General features: G+C 45.6%; 1 protein-coding gene across 4 annotated transcripts in view; it reads left to right on the plus strand.

The window, feature by feature from the left end:
- The window catches only part of LOC127043896 (dynein axonemal heavy chain 5-like), a 644,537-nt gene that overhangs the window by 454,873 nt on the left and 174,169 nt on the right, over nucleotides 1–15,495 (plus strand). For all 4 annotated transcript variants that reach the window (XM_050938120.1, XM_050938119.1, XM_050938121.1 and 1 more), the window contains 2 exons: nucleotides 3,305–3,492; nucleotides 4,388–4,582. In XM_050938120.1, the coding sequence (XP_050794077.1) occupies nucleotides 3,305–3,492; nucleotides 4,388–4,582 (383 nt within the window). The remainder of the gene's footprint in view (nucleotides 1–3,304; nucleotides 3,493–4,387; nucleotides 4,583–15,495) is intronic.

Genomic DNA, 15,495 nt, shown 5'->3' on the forward strand with positions numbered 1-15,495 from the left:
GTTGCATGTTAGAGAATGTTTTTAAATAGAGCATTCCATACAAAGAATATAAAATAGTACTATATTAAAAAAATTGCTGTAAATAGTCTTTCTGGTCGAATAGCCACATTCTCTATTTCTCCCTCCTTGGGTACCATGACAGTTTGAACCTCTGGCCTCTCTGTATCTCATCCCTTCCCTCTGCAGTCTCTCCAAAAGGATGCTGCCAATGTCATTTCCCTCTCAACTCTTTCCCCATATCTTAAATCTTTGTCCTGGCTCCTTCTCTCTCTCTCTCCCTCTCTCTCTCTCTCTCTCTCTCTCTCTTTTTTGCTCAGTTTAAGTTTCTTGTCCTTGTCTTTAAAGCATTCCACAGCTCCATTCTAGCTTACAGCTCTAGTCTTCTCTCTTCCCATCTCATCCCAGGTCACTCCCTCTACTGCACAATGATCTTCATTTCTTTATCAACTCTCGATTTAATACCTTCCTCCATGCCCTCCTCTATACTTGGACTGGCCTCCCAATCAGTCGTTACCAGGAGTTAGCCATCTTCTGCTCCAAACTACTGTCTGGGTTAAATCCAGATGTCCATGGAGATCCTTCCTGTGGGAGAATGGGGGATATTCTGCTGCACAAGAGCAGGCAGGGTTTAGTGAGGCCTTGGCTACGCTTGAGAGTTGCAGCGCTGTTGGTGGCTTTATAGCGCTGTAACTCACTCCCCGTCCCCACTGGCAAGGCACATACAGCGCTGTATCTCCGTGGCTACAGCGCTGCTTGTACTCCACCTCCCTGAGAGGAATAAAGTGTATAGCGCTGCTGCTGCAGTGCTGGGGTGCCAGTGTAAACAGGGAATAATCTTAGTACGCTGTGACTGACCTCCAGAAGCTTCCCATAATCCTTTAAAGTGAAGATAACTCTCTTTGTTTTGTTGTGATGCCTCTCTTTGTTTTGTTGTGAACTCCGGGCTCCCGAAGCTGCTTATCAAAAAAACAAACACAGCTCCTGTTTGCTGTGAATGGGCAGAGGCAGAGGGGCTCCCTTTGGAACCCCACAGCTAGTGTTTGCTTGGAGAGAGGGGGAGGGAGGGGACTTGAGGAGAGAGAAGCAGCGCGGTGGGTAGGGGGGGGAGTCCGTTTCGGTGGGGCTGCTTATCTGGTCTGTGAGGGAAAAAAACAAACAGCTGCTGTGTGCTTTCAGTGAGTGAGAGAGGGGTGTGGGAGGGGGCGGAGCTTGCAAGGCAGGGTGCTGACAGTGTCGGCTCCAAAAATCCACTCTCTTTCTCCCCCACGCTCCCTGTCACACTCCACTCCACCCCACCCTACCTCCACCCCCCTTTTGAAAAGCACGTTGCAGTCACTTGAATGCTGGGATAGCTGCCCAGAATGCACTGCTCCCAATGCTGCTGCAGATGCTGCAAATGTGGCCACGATAGTGCGCTGGTAGCTGTCAGTGTGGACAGACTGCAGCGCTTTCCCTACTCAGCTGTACGAAAACAGGTTTAACTCCCAGCGCTGTACAGCTGCAAGTGTAGCCAAACCCTTAGTCTGCACAGAGGCCGCTCCACAGGGAGTACCTGCTAAGGTTCCCTCTTTCCAAGTACATCAAGGTTTGGAGATGGGGCAGCAGTGGGCTGTGAGAGGAGTGACAGTGGTGCAAGTACGGTAGTGCTTGATGTACCAGTAAGATATTTATAGCTGGTATGGTGTACCGGAAAGATAGAGAAGGAGCTCACCCCCAGCCCCACCCCCTGCCCTTCTACGCAGCTGTGTCTCCTCCATCTGTATAATAGCCCTGCTGGAGGTCAGGGCTGGGGGTGCGAGGCTGGGGTCAGTACAGCTGCCGGAGGAACTGCTGGTGTTCTGCTCCTTTCCCTGCTGCAGTTCCCAGTGGGGAAAGGAGCAGAACACCAGCAGCTCCTCCGGCATGGCTGTACTGTCCCCAGCCCTTCCATGCAGCTTCATCTCCTGAGTCCTCCTGCCCAGGGTCTGTACAGCAGAAGTCTCAGGTGCAGCAGGAGGAGGACAGATTCCCCTCCCCCTGCCCCCCCCACAGGGCCAGCTCCAGGGTTTTTGCTGCCCCAAGCGTCGAAAAAAAACAAAAAAAGAAAAAAAACCGTGATCGCAATCAGCAGCAGCTCCACTGCACCACTTTCTTCTTCAGTGGCAGGTCCTTCCTTCCGAGAGGGACTGAGGGACCTGCTGCCGAAGTATCGCTGAAGAGCCTGACGTGCCATCCGTTCCCCTTGGCCGACCCAAGCACCTGCTTGCTGAGCTGGTGCCTGGAGCCGGCCCTGCCCCCACAGTTAACGTGGGATGGATGTGGATCATAGGGAGGGGATGGGGAGAGCGTGGGGCCCCAGGCTGGGGGTGACGCAGGAGGGGTCACATGAGGAGGTCACGTGCCCACCCCCTTGTGTCCCTCCCATGAGTGCAGTATACCAGCAAGAAATGCTCTTTACTTGCACAACTGAGGAAAAGAGACAGTGGATCAGCTCCTGCACACATTTACTGGCTGTTGCCTCTCTTGGGGTGGAAGTGAAATAGCAGAAGGGGCTAGTACAGCACCTTCACTGCCACGCCACAACTTGAGGGAGAATTTCTTCCCTCATCCATAACTGTAAAATCCTCCGCTATGAGCCTGGTGACTTGGACTTGATGCAGAAATGGAGGGATTTGAACCTTTTTAAAAGTACACCTGTACCAAGAGGTTTATAACATCAGGCCACAATTCCACTCCATGGCCTGTTATGTTCATTTGTTGTAATGGTGTGTGACTTCAGATTGTTAGTTCTTCAGGAGGAGAACTCTGTTTTCCATTCAGTTCTTGCTATGTGCATTGGTTACTATAAAAAGCTGAGTACAGTTGTGGCGCTATCAGGAGCGCAATGATATCTGGATGTGGTCCCAAGCTCTACTTCAAGTGAACCCCCTCAAACACAACTTCATACAATCTTGTTCTTGGTCCCATGAACTCTTGGCTTTCCATGCACTGCAAAGGATGGTGGGCCTTTTTTTTTGCCCATAGGTGCTGTATATAAATATAATATTTACAGTGGTCTCTGGCTTTGATAATGGTAGCTGTAAAAGCATAGGATTCCCTGCAAAGGTGTCCATACATCTATTTTATTGAGGAGTGTTTCCCTGAGTAGTTCTAATGGGTAAGCTGATTTATTTTGAGTTTTTCCTCCTTATGTTTTATCACGTTCTCCTAGTTTTTCTCATACTACATTATATATCCAAAATATACTGTCCTTTATGTATGACCTGATGTAATATGTCTAACATAATTCTTGTGGTTCCCCCCCCCCCCCATCATTTTCTCATAGGTTTGGCCCAGTCAGGTGCATGGGGTTGCTTTGATGAATTTAATCGCATTGAACTTCCTGTTCTATCAGTAGCTGCTCAGCAGATCTATATTGTGCTGCAGTGTAAGAAAAATAAGAAGCTCCAGTTCATCTTTACTGATGGTGATGTTGTTGACATGGACAGAGAATTTGGCATATTTCTGACTATGGTATGTGTGTGTGAATCATAGCATCAGAGGACAGACTCCTGGTTCCTTTACCCACAAAATAGTCTTATGGGACTATTTGTATGCAGTCAATGGAACTACATGTATGAGTAAAGGAATCAGGATTTGACTGATAGTGTGCGGGCTCATAAATAATATTGACATCCTCTGTTGCCCTTATCTCTAATAGGAACATAGGACTTGCTGTACTGAATATGAGTCATATTTCCATCATAAACCACGTGTTTCACAGTGGTTTTTTTAATTGGGTATTGAAAACTTGTCAGGCTGATTCGAAATCCAAGCACTAAATATTTTTACCAACAGGAATGAAAAAAAGGAGTCACAGTTGGCTTTTTGAAGACCCACTATAGACTGTCTCATTAACCTCTTCATCAAAATTTAGAATGTTTGGTGTCGGCCCTCCAGTATTTAGAGGTGGCACAAAGCTGCCTAAGATCCAGTTTAATTGGCCACTGGAGGATTCCTCTTGAGCAGGGCAGCAGTGCACAACTTCTGCCTGCCAGCATAATGGGTACAGAGACAGGGGAGCATAAAGCTGTGCTGAGTGTTCCTCAATCATAAATGAAGATCGAGGCATTTATCTTTATTTTAAAATTGTTTACTTTTAAAAATATAAATAATATTATTGTGATTTGCCAAAGCAACACATTTAGTAGACATTTCCATTGTCTCAGAATAGGGGTGTGATATTACATATTGCATGAGCTGCAGTATTTTAGATGAAATTGGATAATGGTATGTGAGTGCTGTATGCTCTGATTGTCATATTCTTTCACTCCTGTGTTTATGTCAAGTAATATCCAGAAAAAAATAAACTCTCTGCTCACACTGAGAGTAAGTGATAATTTATTATTTTGCGCTCTGTGTCTTTCAGAATCCTGGTTATGCAGGGCGACAGGAACTTCCAGAAAATCTAAAGATTCAGTTCCGTACAGTAGCTATGATGGTACCTGACCGTGGTATCATTATGAGAGTCAAGCTGGCAAGTGCAGGTTTCCGAGACAATCAAATCCTTAGTCGAAAATTTTACACACTCTACAAACTTTGTGAGGAACAGTTATCTAAACAGGTGAAATAAACATATGTTTAGGAGTAAGCCACCGCTGTAATCGAATGCACCTCTACTCTGATATAACGCAGTCCTCGGGAGCCAAAAAAGCTTACCGCGTTATAGGTGAAACCACATTATATTAAACTTGCTTTGGCCTCGAGCATCTCCATTATTAATAGACCGCAATAGCTCTGCCCCCATCCAACCCCCACCTACTTCCTGCCCCCTGACTGATCCCTCAGAACCCCCAACCCGTCCAACCCCCCCCGTTGCTAATCACCCTCGGGATTCCCACGCTGAGCCATGCTCCACACCAGGATGGGTGCTAGAACCTGGGGAGTCGGCACATGGGAATGCTCACACCTGCACGACCAGATCAGCTGGGGCAAGCCCCGTCGGGGTGGGGCAGGGGGAACTGGCCCGGCGGCTGCTGCCCTGTCCGCGGAGCGCACCTAGCCTGGCGCGACGGCTGAGTCCGCAAGGGAGAGCAGGATGGGCAGCCTTGCCCGAAGTGCCTGCGTGCTCCTGTTCCTCACCCTGTGCCCACGTGGTGCAGTGGGAGGGTGAGCCATCGGCGGGCAGCTCCTGCCATGCATGCCCGCACTCAGCTCATCTCTCCTCCTCCACAGAGCCCTGTGCAGCCCGTCTCTGGTGAGGACGTTGTGGCCAGCTGCCCACCGGGGTGCACAGAGCCCCTGACTGCATGCAGGTAGTCCGGCGCTCTATGGACCTAGAGAGCCTGCCTGGCACTGCTGCGAGTGGGGCACAGCCTGCCAGCTGGGCCCGCTGTGTGCCAAGCCGTCCAGCGCTGGGACAGGGGTTCCTGCACGGTGCCCTTTAGGACAGGCACCTCTCCGTGCCCTGGATCTGCAACTTCCCCGCGTGGACCCGTCTTCCCCAACTTCTCGGTGCTGGCTGGAGCCCGTGTGATGTTCCCCTGCACTGCAGCTCCCCTCCTCGGGCTGTGGCTCCCCACTGCTCCCTGACCCCTGATCACCCCCCGAGACCCTCTGCCCCTTATCCAACCCCTTGGCCCTGGCCCGGCACCCTTAACATGCCGCTCAGAGCAGCATGTCAGAGCCAGACACGCTGACGTATTGATCCACTGGAGCGCGCAACCCCGCTCCCTCAGAGCGCTGCGTTACCGCGTTATATCCAAATTCGTGTTATATTGGGTTGCGTTATATCGGGGTAGAGGTGTATTTAGCACTTTTTGTGTGTATTATTGACTGTTTTGAAGTTGAGTAAGCCTACTTTTTTGGTTAGGTTCACAGTTCAAAATGGACTAGCAACTGGATCATAATAATCTTGTTATTCTAATTTTCAGGGTACTTTACCTGCGAACAGAAGCTTGTTGATTTGGTGTGGGAGGGGGGCGTGTTTTGTTTTTTAATTAAAAACTCAAGTTTTAACGGATGAAATATCAGGGACAGTTTGCAGATATGTTGGTAGAAGCCAAATTTTTCACCCATTGCTCTTAAAAACTTTTTTCTTCTTTCTGATTTTGGTTATTTGCTACAGAAGTGTGTCTGTGTGTGTATATATAGTCAAAAAGGGCTATTGAATTTTATGAATTATAACTAATTCTACAATGTTCAGCAATCACATTTCTGTGTTTGGCACATCTTGTTGGGTGTTACCATTTTATCTAGTGAGAGTTATTTAAATACAGGTTTTTGGTGAGAATCTATACAGAAATTGTTGAATTCTGAGTTTTCTGCCCTGGATGCCCACTAGGGGCTCTCAAAGGGGAGATATCCAGAGAGAGGAGATGTGAACATTGATGCAAAACACAAACTAGGGCTATGTCTACATTATGGACCTTACAGCAGCACAGCTGTACCACTGCAGCTGCACCGCTGTAAAGTCTCCTGTGTAGCCGCTTTATGTCAGTGGGAGGGCGCTCTCGTGCCGGCATAATTAAACCACCTCCAACGAGTGGTGGTAGCTATGTCGGCGGGAGAGTGTCTCCCACTGACATGGCACTATCCACACCGGTTCTTTTTTGATGAAACTTATGTCGGTCGGAGGGGTGTCACAGCGCTGACCAACAAAAGTTTTGCCGACAAAAGTGTTAGCGTAGCCAAAGCCTAGGTGTCCTGCAGCTTGGGACCCATTGAAGAGTCATATTGGGCCAGCTTCACCACTGCTTTACTCCAGTTCTACCCCATGGTATCTCCATTGACTTCAGTGGAGTTATCTTGGCAAACAGTTTGAGCAACCAAGGGGTGAATCACACCCATTATTTCAGAGAAAAGAAATGTACAGGTTGGGATGTTTTTCTCTCTCCATGTATTAATTCTTCCACCCCCACCTCCACCCCCAGACTCTGTGAACTGCTTTGCCTCATTATTTTTGACAACATTGGTCTGATTTTTGTTTCAGGTTAATTTCACTTATATAGCAGCTCTCTGCTGCAAATTGATTTTCTGACAGGTCATGTCAGCTGCTAGCTTTCCTGTAATATTGCCAGAGGGTCTGCCTTGTCTGTGAACTTCCCATTCAGTCCCATATATTGATCCAGCATCATTGGTAACAATTTACATATTGCTTATGATCCTGCTTCATCAGTCCAGCCATCTGTCCACTTTTCGCTTTATAGCAGGCCCTTTGAGGTAACCAGACTCTTTTTTTCTGTAGAGGAATCTTCCAGCGCCTTGGGAGAAAGGGCTTCACTGTGTCAGAGGGTGTTGTGGAGTGAGATGACTTGTCTCAGAAAAACTCAGTGCTGGGTACAGATTTGTCATGAAGTTTAGGAATATTGTGTGTATGCACCATTTCCTGCGTCAGCAACACAGATATCTGCAGAGATATTGTATTGGACATGGTCTGGCCTGTTTCCCCAGGGTCAGTCTCAGTGGGATGTTGTATTGGATTTTCTTCTTGTCTGAATGGTTTATCTGTGTTGTTTCTGTTAGTTTCCGTTTTGGACATGGTTCTCTTCACTGTACTGGGAGGTACATTCACAAACATTAGAACTGGGAAACTGTATGTGGAGCAACATGGAATTTCACCCCTAGTATTTTGTCTAGCCTTGGAACGGATGGCTGTTGCTTTTCAGTGTGAGTGCCCCCTGGAGTTTTTTGAAACGACCACCACATCCTGTGTGTTGGTGGTTATTTGGCTGGGTCGTTTGTATGTTGGAAGGGTTGCCTTGCCAGCTCCAGGTGAGTATTCTGTATCCTTGTCAGGAGTCTGATACTGTCTGTTGATCAGCTGTTTATGGTGGGTGTCCTAGGTGAAAGTTCCTGGCTGGTTAGTGGCTGTTCGCTACCTGTGTGTCCTGTTTGTGGTACCTGGGGTCTCTCAGTTCCTCACACTCCAAGGGGGTCTCTGTGGGACAATGCACGTGTGTGTATGCATAGTATACTGATGACTCCTTGCTAGGCCTTCTGTACCTATCATTAGGAGAGGGAACCATTGGTGCTTGGAAGTGCTACCATCTGCTGGGCTCATTACAGTATGCCAGCTTGTCCTGCCTGTGCATGACTATCTCCTTTTGTACCAACATGCTTGCTCCAGATGAGGTGATGGATTAACTTGAGGGACCTATTAGAGTTCTTATGTACTGCTTCTTTTAGGTAGGGGAACAACAACTTCTCTGGATGACCATAGCCAGGTTTTATCTACTCTTGTCATAAACAGATAGCTAAGGGTTAATGTCTCTTTCACCTGAAGCACCTGACCAGAGGACCAATCAGAAAACCGGATTTTTTCAACTCTGGGTGGAGGGAAGTTGGTGTCTGAGTCTTTTGTCTGTCTGCCTGCTTTCTCTGAGCTTTGGAGAAGTAGTTTCTACTTTCTGGTCTTCTGTTTCTAAGTGTAAGGACAAAGAGATCAGATAGTAAGTTATATGGTTTCTTTTCTTTGGTATTTGCATGAATATAAGTGCTGGAGTGCTTTGATTTGTATTCTTTTTGAATAAGGCTGTTTATTCAATATTCTTTTAAGCAATTGACCCTGTATTGTATCATCTTAATACAGAGAGACCATTGGTATGTATTTTTCTTTCTTTTTATATAAAGCTTTCTTTTAAGACCTGTTGGAGTTTTTCTTTACTTCAGGAAAATTGAGTCTGTACTCACCAGGGAATTGGTGGGAGGAAGAAATCGGGGAGATCTGTGTGTTGGATTTGCTAGCCTGATTTTGCATTCCCTCTGGGGGAATAGGAAAGTACTTTTTGTTTCCAGGACTGGAAACAGAGAGGGGGAGTCACTCTGTGTAGTTTCACAGAGCTTGTGTCTGTGTATCTCTCCAGGAGCACCTGGAGGGGGGAAGGGAAAAAGGATTATTTCCCTTTGTTGTAAGACTCAAGGGATTTGGGTCTTGGGGTCCCCAGGGAAGGTTTTTCAGGGGGACCAGAGTGCCCCAAAACACTCTAATTTTTTGGGTGGTGGCAGCAAGTACCAGGTCCAAGCTGGTAACTAAGCTTGGAGGTTTTCATGCTAACCCCCATATTTTGGACGCTAAGGTCCAAATCTGGGACTAAGGTTATGATAACTCTCTACCCCTCTTCCAGTTTACCTGTATTAAGCCAAGTGCAAGTGTGCACTGGGAGAGCACTGGATAGTGTGACGTGGAGAGGATTTACTCAGCTTCTAAATAGTTTACTTACCAGAGCTTCTGTGCATCTGTGTTATTTAGACTGGCAAACTCCTGAATATCCCAGTATGTGACTAGGGCCATGCTGCGACTATGTATGATTATGTGAATAGATAGTTTATAATCCAAGATAGATAAATCCAAAGATGACAGTGAAGAGTTGCAAAGGTGACTGGTGACAAAATGGCAGATGAAATTCAGTGTTGATAAGTGCAAAGTAATGCACACTGGAAAACATAATCCCAACAATACATTTAAAATGATGGGGTCTAAATTAGCTGTTACAACTCAAGAAACAGATCTTGGAGTCATTGTGGATAGTTCTCTGAAAATATCCACTCAAAGTGAAGCATCAGTGAAAAAGGTAACAGAATGTTAGGAAAGAAAAATATAATAATAATGCCATTATATAAATGCATGGTGCACCCACACCTTGAATAATGCATGCAGTTCTGGTCATTCTATCTCAAAAAAGGCATGTTAGAATTGGTAAAAAGTGCAGAGAAGGGCAACAAAAGTGATTAGGCATATGAAACAGCTTCTATACGAGTAGAGATTAAAAAGACTGGGGCTGTTCATCTTAGAAAAGAGATTAAGGGAGGATATGATACAAGTCTATAAAATCATGAACAGTATGGAGAGAGTGAATTGGAAAGATTATTTACTCCTTCACATAACACAAGAACAAGGTGGTCACTGAATGAAATGAGTAGGTAGCAGGTTTAACACAAACGTAAGGAGTTACTTCTTCAGACAATACACAATCACTGTGTGGAACTTGTTGCCATGGGGTGTTGTGAAGGCCAAAAGTACAACTGACTTCAGAAAAGAATTAGATAAGTTCATGGAGCACAGGTCCATCAGTGGCTATCAAGATAGTTAGTGATGTAAGCCCATGCTTCTGGTGTCCATGAACTTCCAACTTCCGAAAGCTGGGACTGGACAATGAGGGATGGATCACTCAAAATTGCCACGTTCTGTTAATTCCTTGTGAAGCATTTGGCCCTGGCCACTATCAGTTGACAGAATACTGGGCTAGATGGACCCAATATGTCCATTCTTATGTTCTTATGGACATGAATATGTTCTTATGCTCTTGTGAGAGCGGACAAATGACATTATATTGATAACACTGGTCTACAATTTTTGAGAAGTCGTCTGCTACAGAGATAAAGTGTGATATTTATTATGTATTTTGATGTGCTGAATTCAAATATGACAATTAAAACAACTGATTGGCTACTGTTTCTAAGATATTTAAGTTTTTACATTTTATGTCTATGTATATTGTGTAGATAGTAGAGTTTTAATCACAAATTGTAAACCTAGGTCTTTTCATATGTTTATGGTTGCTTTACATGATAATATTTCACCTGTCCTGTTTATGTAACACTTTAAAAATCAGCAAAAGGGTTATATAAATAAAATTTATTATGAAACAAAAGGCAAAAAACTATTATGTACATAGTTTAGTCCTATTCAGTGTCTACTCGGCGCTTCTTGGCTTGTCTCTTGTATTCATTAAATGGAGCATCTCTTGTCACTGTCCAGCAATAGTCTGCAAACATGGATGGGCTCCATTTGCCCTGATAGCCTGCCAGGAGATACCACTGCTGTAGTCTGGAGCCCAACAGCTCTGCCTTACTCTTGGGTAGTTCCAAATCCCTGACAAGGTCATTCAGTTCACCTTGTGTTATGAGGTGTGGTTCAGAGGAGGAGGATGGGAGAAAATGTGGGTCCTGTAACATTGATGGTTCAGGACCAGAAGTTTCATCCTCTTCCTCTTCCTCGTCTGACTCAAGTGAGAATGATTCTGGTCCATCAGGAACCAGCAGTCCTTCTCCGTGGGGTACTGGGCGTATAGCTGATGGAATGTTTGGATAATGCACAGTCCACTTTTTCTTCTTTGACACACCTTTCCCAACTGGAGGCACCATGCAGAAGTAACAATTGCTGGGATGATCGGTTGGCTCTCTCCAAATCATTGGCACTGCAAAAGGCATAGATTTCCTTTTCCTGTTCAACCACTGGCGAAGATTTGTTGCACAAGTGTTGCAGTATATGTGTGGGGCCCACCTCTTGTCCTGATCTCCAATTTTGCAGCCAAAATAAAGGTGATAGGCTTTCTTAACCATAGTGGTTATACTGCGCTTTTGTGATGCAGAAGTCACTTCACCACAAACATAGCAGAAGTTATCTGCACTGTTCACACAAGTATGAGGCATCTCTGCTCACTTTGGCTAAACAGAAATGTGTCCCTTTGCAAAATCAAACACTGAGAAATAAGAGAGCATGACACTGTATGATTTCTAGAGCTGATATAGGGCAATTTGTTCAGCAGAGTGATGTAAGCTTCGTTATGATTGCATCATCCATGACCTCTAGGAATAACATGATGCAATTCATATCATGTATGATGCAATACCAGCTTCAGATTGCATCATTCATTGTTTTGCCTAAAAAGCAAGTACTGTCCAAACCCAGTCATAGATTTATTCATAGATCCAGTCAAAGATATATTTTAGTCATTTCTGGTTTAAATTGAGATCCCTTCCCTTTATAACTCACTTATCCTCCGCCGTTCCCAAGTCAAAGGTCATATATACTGACCCAATAGCATATCTTGAAAACTAGAGCCAATCAACAATTTTAAGCATCATTTTTGTTCTCAGTGACCCAGAATTAGTAAAGTTGGACTACATTTATTTCAGAAGCATTTTGGCTGTAGAGCAGTGTAATCTGACTACACAAGCAGAGGATGCAGCTGCTTGTGTTGAACATGGAAACGCCTTTCAGCTTATCAGTGTTAAACAGCAGACACCAACAAATACTCTCATCAAGGACAAACAAGGCCACCTACTAATAACAGAAAAAGAACAAGAAATGCGCCAGACAGAGCATTTCAAAGAATTGCTGAACAGGGAGCCATCTAAAGAGGAAGCAAACATCCAGGAGGCAGAAGACGATCTTGATATCAACATAGACACCCCAACTAAGGAAGAGATCATTCAAGCCATCAAATTCTTAAAAAATGAGAAAGCTCTTGGTAGGGATAACTGGAATGCAGAATTGTTCAAGGTAAATCCTGAGTTAGCAGCATCTATCCTGGCCCTTCTATTTACATCAGTCTGGGAAAGGGAAAAAGTGCCAGGTGAGTGGACCAATGGGATTATAGTGAAGATACCAAAGAAAGGAGCTCTCAGTGATTGTAATAACTGGCATTGTTTCACACTTTTATGTGTGCCAAGCAAAGTATTGTGTAAGATCATAGTCCCCTGTATATCAGAGGCAGTTGATAGTTTTCTAAGAGAAGAGCAAGAAGATTTTCGGAAAGGGCGTGGATGCACAGACCAGATCTTCACTCTATGAAACATAATAGAACAGTGCTTAGAATGGCAACAGCAGTTCTGCATAAACTTCATAGACTTTGAGAAGGCTTTTGATAGCATGCACAGGACCAGCCTATGGCACATTCTCATTCCTTGAAGACCTGGACTTCACAGATGATCTCGTTGTCCTATCACATACCCAACACCATATACAAGAAAAAACAACTTGACTCCACGCATTCAGCCAGCAAATTGGACTGAAGATCAATCGCAATAAGACAGATATCATGACCCTTAATATTGCCTCACCATCACCAGTACAGATAGAGGATTATGTTCTCACCAATGTAGAAACATTCACATACTTGGGCAGCACCATGAGTCAGGATGGTAGAACAAGCCAGGACATCCTATACAAAATCAGTAAAGCCAGAAACACCTTCAAGAGCTTAAATACAGTCTGGAAATCATCAAAATACAACACCAAAACCAAACTCAAGATTTATCGGAGCTGCATACATGGCGAAGAGTTGAGGAAGCCGAGCTGAAAAACCTAGAACACAGCTGGGGAACCATGAAAGACTTGCCAGAAACAGACAGGAGTGGAGGAGCTTCATCGCTGCCCTAAACACCAGAGGCATAATGGGAACATGATGATGAAGAGGATGATCTTATGACCCATCTAGAATAGTAATGGGAGCTTGATACAACTGAAAAACGTGAGCGTTCCAGCTGTGCAATGGGACACGTCCCTTGCTTCTGGCCCTTGAAAGTCCCAACTTACTGAACTCTGAAGTACAGAAAAGCTATTTTAGGTGCCCAGGGCCACCCAAGGTAGACAATTGGGGCAATTTGCCCCGGGCCCTGCAGGGGCCCCCACAAGAGTTTTCTGCAGGTCCTTCAGTGCCACCAAACACACCCGGAGTGAAGGACCCGCTGCCGAAGACCTGGAGCTTCTTCCGCTCCGGATCTTCGGCGGCAATTCGGCAGTGAGGGCTCCTTCCGCTCCGGGTCTTTGGTGGCAGTTCAGCGGCGGGTCCTTCACTTGCCCTAGGACCCACCGCCGAAGTGCCCCGAAGACCCGGAGTGGAAGGACCCCCGCCACTGAAGACCCCAGACCTCCTGAATCCTCTGGGCGGCCCTGTAGGTGCCCCTAATTTTTCTATCCCTGTAAGTTCTGTATGTTTGGATTCTTGATGCCAAATTTTCAATGAGAGTTAGGCACCTAAACTGCTTAGGTGCTTTTAAGAATCCCACTAGACGCCTATCTTCATCTTTGAGTGTCTAAATACCTATGAAAATCTGATCTGGCCCTTGCTAACTAAGGCAGTTTGATTCCTTGAGGCAAGATGGGTCCTCCCCTTACTCCAGAGCAGGGACTTGTCTAGGAAGCCAGACAATAAAGAGAAATGGCCAGCAAGCAGGCAGGACAAGTAACCAGATGTCATTCATCTTCCTAGAACTACAAAGAGACAAGTGCCACCACCCTCACTGTAAATAAATTCAAAACAAAGCCTAAAGAGAGAGACAAACAAGACTTGGATAAAGTAGGGCAGCACTGTGCATAGCCTACAAAGTTGTGCTGCATACAGAAAGGTTTGTTTTAAGTGTGGCGGTAAAATATCTGTGACACAGTAAGCAAAAGGGGCTGGGAAAACTTCCTGTACCTGGGCAATTTATTCTTATGGCTGGTGACTTAGGTTAAGGAAAAACTGTGGAACAATTTGCCTAAAGCAACCCTCCTTTGGAGGGACCTATATAGAATCATAGGATATCAGGGTTGGAAGGGACCTCAGGAGGTCATCTAGTCCAACTCCCTGCTCAAAGCAGGACCAATTCACAATTAAATCATCCCAGCCAGGGCTTTGTCAAGCCTGACCTTAAAAACCTCTAAGGAAGGAGATTCCACCACCTCCCTAGGTAACCCATTCCAGTGCTTCACCACCCTCCTAGTGAAAACGTTTTTCCTAATATCTAACCTAACCCCCTCCCACTGCAACTTGAGACCATTACTCCTTGTTCTGTCATAAGGTACCACTGAGAACAGTCTCGATCCATCCTCTTTGGAACCCCCTTTCAGATAGTTGAAAGCAGCTATAAAATCCCCCCTTATTCTTCTCTTCTGCAGACTAAACAATCCCAGTTCCCTCAGCCTCTCCTCATAAGTCATGTGCTCCAGCCCCCCAATCATTTTTGTTGCCCTCCACTGGACTTTTTCCAGTTTTTCCACAACCTGCTTGTAGTGTGGGGCCCAAAACTGGACACTGTACTCCAGATGAGGCCTCACCAATGTTGAATAGAGGGGAATAATGACATCCCTCAATCTGCTGGCAATGCCCCTACTTATACAGCGCAAAATGCCGTTAGACTTCTTGGCAACAATGGCACACTGTTGACTCATATCCAGCTTCTCGTCCGCTGTAACCCCTAGGTCCTTTTCTGCAGAACTGCTGCCTAGCCACTCAGTCCCTAGTCTGTAACAGTGAATGGGATTCTTCCATCCTAAGTGCAGGACTCTGCACTTGTCCTTGTTGAACCTCATCAGGTTTCTTTTGGCTTAGTCCTCTAATCTGTCCAGGTCCCTCTGTATCCTATCCCTACCCTCCAGCGTATCTACCACTCCTCCCAGTTTAGTGTCATCTGCAAACTTGCTGAGAGTGCAGTCCATGCCATCCTCCAGATCATTAATGAATATATTGAACAAAACTGGCCCCAGGACCGACCCTTGGGGCACTCTGTTTGAAACCAGCTGCCAACTAGACATGGAGCCATTGATCATTACCTGTTGAGCCCGATGATCTAGCCAGCTTTCTGTCCACCTTATAGTCCATTCATCCAGCCCATACTTCTTTAACTTGCTGGCAGGAATACTGTGCTAAAGTCAAGGAATAACACATCCACTACTTTCCCCTCTTCCACAGACCCAGTTATCTCCTCATAGAAGGCAATGAGGTTAGTCAGGCATGACTTGCCCTTGGTGAATCCATGCTGACTGTTTCT

The sequence above is a fragment of the Gopherus flavomarginatus genome, chromosome 2 (genome assembly GCF_025201925.1).
Source record: "Gopherus flavomarginatus isolate rGopFla2 chromosome 2, rGopFla2.mat.asm, whole genome shotgun sequence".
NCBI classification, from domain to species: domain Eukaryota; kingdom Metazoa; phylum Chordata; order Testudines; family Testudinidae; genus Gopherus; species Gopherus flavomarginatus.